At 41.9% G+C, this 13,161-nt stretch overlaps 3 protein-coding genes across 4 annotated transcripts; 1 reads left to right on the top strand and 2 right to left on the bottom strand.

Annotated features, from left to right (window-relative positions):
- The first annotated feature begins 4 nt into the window (after positions 1-4).
- Positions 5-1,557, top strand: stmp1 (short transmembrane mitochondrial protein 1). The gene is made up of 3 exons (XM_071501833.1): positions 5-165; positions 350-403; positions 962-1,557. The coding sequence occupies exons 1-3, from the start codon at positions 151-153 to the stop codon at positions 1,031-1,033; spliced, it is 141 nt and encodes a 46-aa protein (XP_071357934.1). The 5' UTR covers positions 5-150; the 3' UTR covers positions 1,034-1,557.
- On the bottom strand, positions 1,101-2,553 carry LOC139634982 (small lysine-rich protein 1). The gene is made up of 3 exons (XM_071501832.1): positions 2,356-2,553; positions 2,159-2,210; positions 1,101-2,075 (listed from the first exon to the last, which is right to left on the bottom strand). The coding sequence occupies exons 2-3, from the start codon at positions 2,171-2,173 to the stop codon at positions 1,815-1,817; spliced, it is 276 nt and encodes a 91-aa protein (XP_071357933.1). The 5' UTR covers positions 2,174-2,210; positions 2,356-2,553; the 3' UTR covers positions 1,101-1,814.
- A 47-nt stretch (positions 2,554-2,600) lies between these two features.
- On the bottom strand, positions 2,601-13,141 carry dhx57 (DEAH (Asp-Glu-Ala-Asp/His) box polypeptide 57). 2 transcript variants are annotated; one of them, XM_071501826.1, is made up of 25 exons: positions 12,966-13,141; positions 12,323-12,356; positions 12,014-12,193; positions 11,581-11,895; positions 11,233-11,436; positions 10,066-10,970; positions 9,789-9,973; positions 9,539-9,660; positions 9,013-9,208; positions 8,674-8,798; positions 8,375-8,508; positions 8,208-8,262; positions 7,848-8,068; positions 7,602-7,718; positions 7,410-7,506; positions 6,788-6,961; positions 6,335-6,535; positions 5,776-6,052; positions 5,433-5,528; positions 5,227-5,310; positions 4,810-4,947; positions 4,512-4,586; positions 4,281-4,415; positions 3,994-4,194; positions 2,601-3,630 (listed from the first exon to the last, which is right to left on the bottom strand). In XM_071501826.1, exons 3-25 carry the CDS (start codon positions 12,187-12,189, stop codon positions 3,487-3,489), a joined length of 4,377 nt encoding a protein of 1,458 aa, XP_071357927.1. In that variant the 5' UTR covers positions 12,190-12,193; positions 12,323-12,356; positions 12,966-13,141; the 3' UTR covers positions 2,601-3,486. The 2 variants fall into 2 exon arrangements, with proteins under 2 accessions (XP_071357927.1, XP_071357926.1); XM_071501825.1 differs by lacking the exon at positions 12,966-13,141 and having other exon boundaries at positions 12,323-12,893.
- Between the last annotated feature and the right edge of the window lie 20 nt (positions 13,142-13,161).

The raw sequence follows: 13,161 nt of genomic DNA, 5'->3' as shown, positions 1-13,161 counted from the left end.
ATGCGTACACTCACTGTTGATGACAAGCTAGCTCCATCAGCCAAGCGACTTGGTCGATTTTACCCGGTGTAACTCTGAACCTACTGCCTGCTTCTTAGTCAGTAGGTTAGTTTGCTGTGGACAGTCCTGTAGTGGCTTCGTTGTTCAACAATGCTACAGTTCCTGGTGAGTTAAATGGACATTACCGTGTATGACATCGACGTTTGTCAGGATGCGGAAAGATGTCAGCGAAGCTAGGCTAACTAATTTATTAGCATAATGGTAACTGGCTGCCAGTTGACTTAACTACAGTGGTGCTACCGACGTGAAGTTTTCTGTGTTAGTATACATCTTTTGTTTCATCTTACAGGCTGGCTTCACCCTGGGGAATGTCGTGGGGATGTACCTCGCTCAAAACTACGATGTAAGTTTGTCTGAGTTTATTCTTACTTTATTAACTTCGACAATAAGAGTTCAACGAGTTGGTGAAGTCACCTGCTTGTCTCACTTTCCCATCTCTGCCACACCCTCCTCCCCGGGCAAATCAAGGGTGTCCAGAGCAATTCACCCCCAACCAACCAAGGACCTACATCAGTTGCCATTTCACTTGTTACACCGATTTAAAACTAATGCAATCTAAATCAACAATCCTGTCATGAATCCTACATTTTAAGATTGTAATGTTCCGTTTCTGTGACATCTGTTTTAGAGAGGTGTTGTTTCAATAGTTTGGCCATTCTTTTTGATACATTGTACATGTACTGGGCATAATATTAGAAACACCTCTGTATAATGCATTACAATGTAAAATGACCCTTTAAAATTTGCAACAAAAAGTGAACATTATAACCATCACAAAAGAATGATTTATGGCAGAGGTGTTGTATTAGATTGCATTTAGTTTTAACAAGAGGTACCTAATAGACCGACATCTGTATGCATTTACCAGATTGTACTGATTGTAATTCTGTTTCATTCCTAGGTCCCCAACATAGCCAAGAAAATTGAAGCTTTTAAGAAAGACGTGGAGGCCAAAAAGAAGCCCCCAGAGTGAGCATAGCAGGACCATGTTGCAAGCAAGAACATATTGACTCTGCAGAGAAACTATTTATTTTACAGGGTTATGGTATGAGTGTACATTTGATAAAGGGACAGAAAATGTAAAATATGAGAATATTAACAGTGCCTGGAACAGTATTCGTTTTTCCCTTAGTTTTATGGGCTTGTTCTCAAAGTAGCCTATTTTTGTAAGATAAATTGTGCAAATACTGGATTTAAAGAACATTATAACTAGCTAGTGGGAACACTTTATGTCCAGTATCATGGCACTGTTGGCTGGCCTTTTCTATGATGCACTATGGTGTTTTAACTTGCACATGACATTCATTATAGCCATGTAATGTTCTTTGAAATGAATATTACTGGAGCATGCATTTGCTCCTGTGTGTATTCCACTAAATTGAAAGAGATTCTTTCACAAGCTTCCAAACTGTCAAAAACCGCTGCCAAGCCTTTTATGATATGAGTGAAAACAATTGAATCATTCAGCTTACAATAAAGTTGCTGATTAAAAAAATATTTAAGTCTTTGCCTCATGTTTTATGTGACATTTTACTGGTAAAATTTCACTGCTGAGCAGTCTTGCATTAATCAGTGGAGGATCAACAAATGTTTCCATGTTGCGTTGTTATATTAATTCTAGCTTGCAAAACCTGTTTAAATTCGGATGTTATTACAGATTTACCCACTAGATGGTCCTATTATCAAGGTATTTAACTGTAACTATCTCTTAAACCATAAGGAGAAAAAATATTAAATTTGGCAAATATTATGCTTTACTTTTTCTTCTTTCGTTTTGTTCCCTTCTTCTTTTTCTTCTTTTTGTTTGAATGTGGCCACCCGAAGCCTCTGAACTCCAGACAGTCTACCGCATTATGAGCAATGTAGTAGATATTCTCCCTGGCTGCTGGGCTGAGGATGTCCACCTCTGTCTTGGTGGATTTGGCACTAGAGGACCTCTTTTTGGGTGTTTTTGGACTTCCAGTCTTCTTGGCAGGCCTAGAACTGTGGGACCTTGATTTCCTGGATTTGGGAGGCTTTGAAAAAAAAAAAAAAAAAAAAAGTTGTTTGGGTCCCCCACAGTGACCATATTCAACAGTTAATCAAGGGAGCACTTTACCATAGTGAAAAACATCAAGATCTCTTCCAGTGTGATGAGGCTATTTACCCATCTGAAAAACAAGACAAATACTATAGAATCCTATAATATTTATCATCTGTTTATAAGATAAACAAGATGCTTTAATGGCTACATAGTAAATAATGTGTTTTCTCAAAATGGCTTAAGCACAATCGAAAAATATCCATATATCTTACCAGCTCTGGACTTGGCACTGATGTAAGTGGCAACTGAATGGCTTCAACTGGGACAGTGATACCCCATTTGTTTATGTCCTGTTGTCAAGGAGACTGAACAGCCCCATGAATGAAGGGGCTGGCCTCTTCCACAAGCCTGTAAATTTCTTTACTGCATCCAAAACACAGCTAGGCTTCAAGTACAACTCAAATATTTTAAAATGCAAGAGGTAAAAGCCAAAAAAAAAAAAAAATCAACAGCCAAATATTTTTGTTTTATTTATTTTTAGTGCTGTGTGCAGCGGAATTCATCACTTGTTAAGACAATAAGCTTTCAGATTCTTTGGTGACTCCCACCACATTTTCCTGATTTAAAAAGCCCTTGCATTCACATTGTGAAAGTGTGGTTTTGACATCACTGTAATATTTAAATACATTCAGTAAATGTAAAACAACTGAATATCATGCACAAGCTCTTGGATCTGTTGACCATGCATTACAAATAAATATCCACAACCATAATCAATGAGCAGTTATCGTGAGTATAAGAAATCCAATATGGACCAAGAAAATTCTCAGTTGTGAGCAAGATACACACAACTCAAAATAAAAATGTAATGTTTACAAATTGTATCTAACATCAAATTCAACAATCAATGTGCCAATTCACTGCACATACAGTAGTAGTATGGCATCAAAAACAAAAGCTCTTCTACTGTTGTGTTTCATCGGTATCAAAATAAGACAAGCGCTTAATTCCAGCAATCACAACGCTGGAGGTTTGTGGATCAACCTGCAAAGAGACATAATTTTCTTACAAGGCAGAATTTTCTTTAAGAAGCTTCTGGTGCACAATACACAATAATAGCTTTGTGTAAACTGATACTTGTGGTAAAGTGCCAGTTGGCAGCAGGGTGGTCCACTAGAGGACCTCACTTCAAGTACAATATCTGCCCAGCTGATCTGTCTCTAAAAAATACAATAGGAATTTTAACCAGTTTCATGGTTGTTTAGCCTGTTTTTCCTAACCAATGATTTAACGTATTAAAATGACTAAGTAGCAGTGCTGCAGGAGCACAAGGACATTTATACTGCAGAGCTCCATGCATTTAAGCCCTTGAGGGTGACAAAAAGGTTTGTTAAGGAGCAGAACTACTGTGTGGAGATGAGGTGGACGATCATGTCGATGATGCGGGAGCCGCGGGGGCAGCTGCACAGGTCCATGCTCGGGTTCCTGATTTTGTCCTCTAGTAGCTGGTCCAGCTCCCAGCGCAGCTCCCTTACCAGCTCAGCCACCTGGGTGACACACACACACATCCACACAACATATTCAGAGCCAAGTTTATTTGTATACTTTCATGAGTACACAAAGAATGTATAATGCTATTTTTATTATGATTATGCTTACACAGTGATTTTTATGTGATAATATATGGGGTTTGGCTGTAGTTCATTGTTTACTTTGAAGTAAAAGCCTTTTAAATCTTTAAAGCACATTAAAGTTTTTACCACCTCAGCCCATAGTGAGGTTTGAGCCATGTTCATTTATCATAACAAATATCTCTGTGCGAACCTCTCAGGCATCAGTGGAAAATATTCCAAACAACTTTCATCATGTGATTGTAAATTATTCAGATCTTTGTCACTCTTATCACTGACCTGATGAGAAGCTGCAGCAAATCGGATCCATCCATCATCCAGCGAGATGACAAATTCTCCCTTGTGCAGCTCCACGTTGACCTGACCGCCTCCAAACAGCACCAGCGGGTAAACAGACACCATGCTGCAGTCCCTGATGAAGACACGGCTCGTTTTCACCTTCTCGTGGTAAACTAGGTAGGGGCTGTTGTAGTGACGAACCTGAAAGACCAAGAAGAGTCACAGGACTCGTTTCTCTGTTTATCTGTTCAATACAATGTCCTATCTTTGCTTTTTTTTTATCTCACCATGTAGTTTACAGACGATGGGTGCACGTGAACACAGCCATCATTCTTGGTCATGAAGCGAAGCTCGTTGGCTTTAGGTTGCATTTTCATCGCTCCTTTGCTGGTCATCTTGTAATTCCCCTGAGGAGCCCGTACCTGGATCACAGCACCAAACACAGGAGGAGTGTAATTATATATATTATCACTGGCTTTAAGTTTTCTATTCAAACAACAGCAACAATGAATATCCACCTGCACCACGTTAGGATAAAGGGCAGCACACAGCATGGCGGACATCAGCCGAATGTTTTCTGAGTTCAAGTTAGCCTGGAAAAGAATGGCAATTAGCATTTAGCAAAAAAACATATCTGTGCACTAAAAAACAGACTGATTGACTGTGCACCTTATACAACTGATATAAATTCTCTATAAAATAAGGCAGATAAATGTGGCAGAGTAAGCAATATCATACAACTGATATCATAGTGTGTATTGTTAACAACAAATTTAACACTTCCAACACTATAATGCGTGTGTGTGTGTGTGTTACCTCAGGGCCAGTAGCCTCTAGAACTCCATCAGTGCCATTAGAGCACATACGCTCTATAATCCTGGCCCTCAGTCCCTCCTTGATGAAGCCAATGTCAGACAGCAGCTCAGCAAACTGCCTCTTCAGACTAGCGATCTCCTGCACACGTTTTAAGAAATGTAAGACTTATGGGAAAAAATGTAACACAATTAAACTCAAGTACTAGATTCATGTCAGTTGTTTTAAAACTTTAAAGTTATTCTGCTATATGGAAGTTTACATTTTTTGAATGCCTGGAATGAAATAAAAGGAAAAGAAAATTTATGTACAGTAGATTAAACACAATTCTACTGCCCAGCCTGGGGTCCAGAAGCTCTACAGTAACAGCATTACACAACAGCAGGAGAGAATAGATTGCCTCAGACAGCACTGCCTGACCTGTAAGCCCCGCGAAGACAGAAAGTTGTCCCTGCAGTAAAGGAAGCCAGCCCGGTTACTCGTCTTTGCAGCGCAGCACCATCCCTGCAACAGAGGGAAAATCCATCACATCAGAAAATATACCAGATTCAAAAGCTATGTCAACATTGTTACAGATCAATATTGTCTTTGAATGATTTGTCCACATTAATAAACCCAGTCAGTACCTTGTATGCCTGTAACAAGGCGAGATGGTCGCTATTGGCCAAGGCAAAGGCCAGTTTCTTCTCATTGGCTTCCTCTCGTTTATCCCACGGAGACACCTCAAAAAACAAACAGAGCACAAACTATAGAGATTGTTTCGATAGAATAAGACACTTTTAGGTGAATAATAATCATTATGTGGGTTCATCTGTTAAAAAATAAACACAAAGATGAAGCACCTGTTTAAGCAACTGTATTGTATACTGGATGTACACATGGCTGTGATATAAATGACTGGAAATTCATTGTTGTGATGCTGATAAGCGACACATATGGCCTCTCAACAGTAGCACATGGTTTCCTTACAAATGGTGATTTGAAGGCCAGACTGGCAGCGATGGTGAGTGCTGGGTCAAGGCAGCGAAAGATGGCACCGAACAGCATGAGTTTGCCAATGCGCACGTCGACGGGCAGGCAGGCCAGGTGGTAGCCCAGCGGGGTCAACCTCTCATCTGCAGTTAGAGCTCCCAGGTCCTGCAGGCGCTGCTTGGCTGCATCCAAGCTTCCCATAGCTGGGGGTTCGATGAGCCGAGAGAAGACAGACTCCAAAGGCTGCTGGGAAAACACGTCCAGGACCTTGATTCTGTCAGAGAGAGGGGGGTGGATGGTAAATTCAAGCATGGGAGTGGACTGTTTTGCATTTCCTCAAATCAGACAGTGCCACAGCTGACACCTGGCAGGAGAAAACTAATAACCCAGGCAGACTGGACAAAACCCACCCCACGTGTCCTGGCAATTTTTCTCAGGTGCCATTTTCAAACACAAATCCTAACACCTTTGTCATACCATAAATCTCTATTATTTGCATTTATAAAGACAACAAAAACAGGTTGGCATTATGCAAAGAGCAAACAGATGGATTTACCGGAGGCAGAGTTGCTCCAGAGGCACTCTCTGGATCTCAGGCAGCTGTTGTTCAGCCAGCTGGTGTTGGAAGCAGTGGCTGGTGAAGAGGTGGAAGCAGATCCCCGAGGCCACACGACCTGCTCGACCCTTCCTCTGCAGTGCGTTGGCCCGAGAAACCCACGAGTCCTCTAGGCTTTCCATGCTTTTAGATGCATCATATCTGAAAACAGAACCAACAAAGGCTGAAAAATGTGGATTTTTAAATAAGAAGTACTTAATTCATGTTAAATCTGAAAACAAGCAGATTCTAAAATCTATGTGGCAACAAAAATGTGATATAATTCACATCCATTGTTATCAAAAAGTTATATATAACTATATATATATATATATATAGTATATCAGTATATATATATAGTATATCAGAATTACCAAGATAATATCTGTTCACTTTAGCTAAACATTAGTTTACCTTTTTTCCTTCATCTTGCCAGAGTCAATGACATATACCACGTCGTCAATGGTTACAGAGGTCTCTGCGATGTTGGTAGAGATGATAATCTTTGTGACACCATCTGGGGGCCGACTGAAAACTGCCTGTTGCTCCTCATTGGACAAGGTTGAGTGAAGTGGGTACACCACACACCTAATGTTGGGATGTACACTCAGACATTAGCATTTTGACCAGTAACTAGTGTCCATGCCCCACTTTAACTATGGAAGTAGAACATAACAGGACACATTTTGTACAACATTAATATAAGTACCATATATCACAAATGATTTACCTACAAAGATTGTTAACATCTGTGGTTTCTCAGTTTTTAATTAGAAAAAAAATCACATAATTTCACAGCCTATGGAAAAGTATTAAGATGAATCTGAGCATTATGTAGCTAATTATGGATTCTATGTCTATGTTTTTTTTTGTTTTGTTTTTAAAGGCATCAGGAAATTCACACTCGCTCCAGAAAATTAGTAAATAGAAAATACAGCAGAATATGAATTTTGATGGGATATATCTCCTTGTAAATATGAGACAATAAAGAAGAATTTGTTGCTGCAAAAACACCCACATGCCTTTAGACACTGACCTGGTTGCGCCCCTGTTGTTGAACATTCTGTTGGACTGGAGCTGTTCGTAGAGCATTTTAATCTCCGCCAGGCCTGGTAAAAACACCAGCACTGCACCTGAGCACAGAAACCACAAGGTTACACCAACAAAGCAAAACAGTACAACTCAAGCCTGGACATGGCTGAGCAAACAGTATGTGGGCAATTCTTACCTGGAGGGTAGTTGTGTTTTCCATCTACAATCCACTCCAAAATGCTCTCCACCAGGTCCATGTTGATCTTGTCCAGGTCCATCGCAGCAATGGTCTTTAGCACAGACTTCTTAGTATCTGCACATCAACAGCATAAGAAATGTGTTATTAATGCATAGCAGTAGTTTATTTGAGTAAGACCCAGGGCGTACAGTCTAAGAGCCTACACCACATATCCGTTCAGTTTAATACTTGTTCTCAACTCACCTTGGTACCTGACCGTGAGATCCTGCAGGCTGAGCTGCTGGTCTGGGATCGAGTCCTTGACAAAGTCCTTCTTACAAAAAGACATGAAGTTCCACATGTCGTCACCCAAGTCATCCACCATGTCCCTTGGTTCTCCTCTTCCTTTGCTTGCTCGTCCACCCATGGAAGACGAATTCTGTTTCCCTGAGCGCATGTAAGGACTGCCATCCTCAATGACATAACTGGGAAAATAAATGAAAGAAAAATGAATGGAAACTATACAAGAAACAGATGATTAATTATGTTCTTACACATTTATAGAGGCAGATTTTTAAAACAGTTATCAGTTAATTTTTCTCAAATGTAGGTGAATGTACTTACCCGGTTTTAGCAATGGCATCTTCAAGGAAAAACTGGTCAACTGGAAAAGTGCGCCCTGGAACGAGAGATGTTCATTGAGGTGGGGGGAAAAAAAAAAAAATCTATCAACTGACTTGCGAGAGGAACATGATACAGGTTATGTGTAAAATGGATACTACATTTCTTACCTGGTATGTGGACAGAGGGACAGTTGTAGAAATACTCAGAGAAGAGGTTGGCATTAAGTGTGGCACTCATGAGAATAATTTTCAGGTCTGGTCTCTGCACAATCAGGTCTTTGAGCACCAGCAGCAGGAAGTCACTGATAAAAAGAAGGATATGACAGAAAGACGGTGAGAAAGAACCCAGCCATTAAAAAAGTATTGAATATATTTCTAAAGCTCTGAACTAGGATCTAAAAATGTGTGATGCGGAGCATGAATCCACACTTTCTGCATGAATGCTTGTGAATGATGCACAGTCTCACCTCTCCTCCGTGCGCTCATGCACCTCATCCACAATGACGTGTGTGACGCCTTTGAGGTCTGCCTCACCCTCAAGCCTCCTCAGTAACACGCCTGTAGTGCAGTACAGCAGTCTGGTGGCAGAAGTCTGATAGAAAAGAGTAGTTGGAGATAAAAGAGCTAGAAGTGAGATTTTTATGATTAAAGTTTGGTTACATTTACTTAGGTTTTGTTGGTGAGTTCACGCTTTCATGTTCAGGACACAAAGAGAATTAAAGTTGCATTTTATTCTAAGTCTATGCCAAAAATGCTGGCAGCTTAAAATACTTTATACTGGATGTATATGTTGAATGTCCACATACCCTGACACTCTCCAGGCGGATCTGGTATCCGACTGAGTTACCCAGACACTCTGCACGCTCCTGTGCCACTCTCTGAGCCACAGAAATGGCAGAAATACGGCGGGGTTGGGTACAGATTATGTTGGCCACCTGCTTGGCTGGACCACTTAATGAAGCATCAAGAATGAACTGAGGGATCTGGGTGGTCTTACCACACCTGCCCCAAGGTAAACAGAAAATTAACATTGAATAAAACCATACAGATAGTCAAGAATAAAATGAGCAGGCATGTTTGGTCTTTTTGAAAATAAATCTGCATTGTTTTTAAACATTGAAGAAATAACAACTTAGTCAGGTTAGAGTATATGAAGCCACTTACAAATTTCCATACATCCTCATACACCAAAACACCCTGCTGTTGAGCAGCAGTACCAATTCAGGTCTCATTTCAGTTTTATCTATCATTCAGTCAAGTTTGCATTATTAGTATTTCCCCTATTTGAGTCTTCGTTCCTATCAGTGCTTGGGGTTTCTCTGTGTAACTCACCCTGTCATCCCGCTGACCACAAGCACCTGACACTGGTCTAACAGGTCCAGGATGTTCTTCCTTTCTTGCCAAGCCGGCAGGTTCTTCCTCTGCTCCAGCATGGACCTGAAGCGCCTGGATGACTGTTTGAAGAGGAGGAAGAAAGATCAGCAAATCATCACAACGCATGTAGAGTAAGAAAATGTAAAGACACAATGTGTTTTTTTTTTTTTTTTTTTTTTTTAAATCAATCACTGCACCTCCTGTTTACCTTCTTCCTCTGGAACTCTCGGCACAGCTTGCCATTTTCTTGCAGCATGTTGTCTATCTTTAGGTTGTGCTTATTCACCATCTTCTTCCTCAGATTAACATAACTCTCGCTCTCAACTGGAACAACCTCATCGTTGTCATCTTCCTCCCTCTCGTCCAGCTCCTCTGCCTCTCCTGTCTCTTTCACTTTAAAGACAGAGGCGATTGATTCAGTGCATAAGCACATAAATACAACTCTATAAATAAACAATGTAAAGTAAATAATCTTTTTGACTCACAGTCTATGGGTCTCTGGTTGTTGGGTGGAGCAGCCCTTCTGCTGTTTGTGTGATTACTGCTACTAGTACTACTGCTCCTGCTTTCCTCTGAGACATTGCTCCTCACACTCTTACTCTTTGCTATGGCAAGTGAGGGTGGAGTTGCCACCACAACAGATGGTGGTGTGCTGTATTTGTGATGACTGACAGCCAGCAGTTCCTTCATGGTAGCTTCATCCTCACACAATGTGATCAGAGTGTAAACAACAGGTTCGCTGCTCTTTGCTGCAGCGAGTGCCTCTCCAAATAATCTCTCAGTCACGCTGAGCCTCCCTGCAGCTCCGACAGACTCATCATTGGTGCTGAAGGCGACTATAGGTGCCTGAAATGGGTAACGATTTCCTTTGGGGAAACGGACCTCTAGTTCATACTCAGGAGGAGAATAGCTGCTGAATCCAGGCTGGCTTGGGCCCTTCATGTCTGGGGAATCAGCCTGAGACCTCCCTTTGGTGAGAAGTTGGTGTTTAAACTTGCACTTGTCCCCAAAGCGGCAGCCTTGCCCTTTCAGGTAAAATCTGCATACGTCACGGACATTAACAGATCCTCCACCACCTCGACTCCCATCTGCACCACCATTCTTGCCATTGTTGTCTGAGAGGAAAGAGAGGTCCAGTGTTACCGCCCAGACCGCGTTGGCAATGCGTTCACTGAAGCGCTCACCATAAATGGCAGCTAGAGCCAGAGCTTCCTCCTGCCTCTGGCTCAAACACTCATCCATAGGCACCCCCTCTAGGCCGTCAGGGGAAACTGCTTTCTGGCCATAGCGCTCACTAAAAACCTGGTGGAGGAGTTGTTCCAAAGTGCCCCCGAATTCCCCGCCACCAGACTCTAGTGCCAGCTTACTGCGCTCTCTGTCAAATCCATACCTACAAAAAGGAAATGTGAGAAACAGAGGAGGTAAAAGACAAGTTAAATATATACAAAACTTAGTTGTTTAGGTTCCTGAAAGTACAACAGTTAAGACAACAACAACCAACAAACAACAAACAACAAACAACAACAACAACAACAACAACAACAACAACAACAACAACAAAAACACACTCAATTCATTTTAAACAAATGTAAGGTGATAGTCAATACCTACAAAATTCAAAATCTGAAAGAAAAGATAAATCTAAACATTACCTGCAGAGTTTCCCTATGGCAAATAAGGAGATGACAGGTTCGGGGGTAGGCCGTTCATCGTCAGACTCTGGCTCATATGATGGGCTGTCTGCTCTCTCCACGGGCTCATCATTAGTGGCCCAAAACTGGCCTTCCTCACGGTGATCCAACTCATCATATTCTTGCTCGTCCTCTTCTCCTCCCGAATAATCTGAACCAGATTCACTGAGGCAGAGAGGGTAGAATAAGTTCATATGGACTCATTAAAAAACAAGGGAAAAAACATCACTTCATGAAAAATAAAAAGCTATTTTCTAGCACTTGCATTAGTCTTTCTCAACAGAAAAAAGGGTGCAGCCTATCCCTTACTCATAGGGCTCATCAGAGTCTTGAGTCTGCAGATCTCGCAGCAGCTCCTTGAGTTGTTCCTGGTTCTCATTAGTCATGAAGATCCTCTGCAAGGGCATGGTGCTCACTTCTGACCTGATGCCTTCACCTGGCTTTGGGCACGTTCTGATCCTTGCCAGGGAACTTGGGAGAGCCCTGCTGCTGCTTTTCCGATCATCTCTGCCATGCCCATCTCGATCCCTACCTCCCCTACCTCCCCTCCCTCCTCTCCCTCCCCTCCCTCTACCTCCATCCCTGCCGCCAGCACGGCTGCCACCACCTCGTCCTTTGCCAGGTCTGGAGACAGAGCCCGGGAAACGGAGAGGAAAACAAGGAAATGAGAGTGAGGGGATGAAATGAGGATAGTGTGGTCATTTTTAATCTGATAATTAATTCTTTAACTATGAATTTATACCTGCTGGAACGAGGTGGTCCAAAATCAAGGCTGAAATCATCCCCGTCATCCCATTGACCAGCTCCCCCTTTCCTACTTCCACCTCCACCACCACCACCACCACCACCACCACCTCTTGGCTTGTTAAATCTCCCCCCTCCTCTGTTGGGCTTCCCACCTCTTCTCTTTGCATTCATTTCTCTGTGAAAACATTCGTGAGGACTTTGACAATACATAATATATTTTTAAAGCAGTCTAGCTTCAAAGTATCATCACCAACACCTTATGGATGACTTAAAATACATTGCTGCCAAACTAAAGTATACTCACCTTCAATCAGTGTCCTTTCATTGCAGCCAAGAATCTGTGAACAGAGACATAAGATGTTTAGTATGAATAAATCTTCCCAGCCCTGAGAGTATCCAATAATCCTGAACACGGCAGAGAGAGAGAGTCTAGCTGCGGACCCGGGCAAAGCAGGCAGCTACTGTGCATCCACTGCAGTGCACAAGAGTCGCACATAGCTGCGGGGTGGCACTTCAGTTCAAGTGGGAACAATGAGGTGGTGGCTGACACACAGCGCCGGTGGCTAGAATTATGCAATCAAACTGAGCACCCAGACGAACAACCCAACGAGGGCGCTGACCATTTAACTTGCCCGGCTGGCTGGCACTGTGTTTTACTATCAAGTTACAAAAGAGCAGTATACTGCTCGTATTAGAAATAACGTCTTTGATTGTGTCGGGACTGATTTGTCAGTCAGCTTCAAGTATCAAGCTTAAACTAGCTAGCAAGCTAGCAGTCTTACTCCTCACTTTTGATTTAACAAGCTAGCGTTAGCTCAGTTGTGAGCGGTTTCAGGTCGATAGGTTAAATGGTTAAGAACGCCATAAAAATATACTGAGCTATATTATGACCGATAAAGAATAAAAGTTGTTGAAAAACTTTACTTTCATAACAAGTGAGAACAAACCTGAGACAGCCGTGCAAACCACCGGCAGCCTGCGAGTATTTCATTGGTCGAAACTCGGGGTTCAAAGTTTCTTTTCCGGTGCCCGGAAGTGTGGGAACACCCATAGACTGTATATAAAACCGTGTAATATTTTGTAAATGCATCATTAAAAAGCAATATCTGGAGGTTGTTGGAATACATTAATCCACATATGTTA

Source organism: Trachinotus anak, unplaced genomic scaffold, assembly GCF_046630095.1.
Source record: "Trachinotus anak isolate AG129_WGS33_773 ecotype Australia unplaced genomic scaffold, CSIRO_AGI_Tana_v1 ptg000018l, whole genome shotgun sequence".
NCBI lineage: Eukaryota > Metazoa > Chordata > Actinopteri > Carangiformes > Carangidae > Trachinotus > Trachinotus anak.
This window is presented reverse-complemented; position numbering and strand designations above follow the sequence as displayed.

Bases quoted from the DNA above. Each gene is read 5' to 3' on its own strand.
- stmp1 (XM_071501833.1), top strand. The intron at 404-961 runs GTAAGTTTGTCT...TTTCATTCCTAG, and splicing joins ACCTCGCTCAAAACTACGAT to GTCCCCAACATAGCCAAGAA.
- dhx57 (XM_071501826.1), bottom strand. From the start codon at position 12,189: ATGAATGCAAAGAGAAGAGGTGGGAAGCCCAACAGAGGAGGGGGGAGA. The intron at 7,719-7,847 runs GTGAGTTGAGAA...GTTGATGTGCAG, and splicing joins TCTCACGGTCAGGTACCAAG to ATACTAAGAAGTCTGTGCTA. The intron at 6,053-6,334 runs GTAAATCCATCT...TCTCTCTGACAG, and splicing joins CTGGAGCAACTCTGCCTCCG to AATCAAGGTCCTGGACGTGT.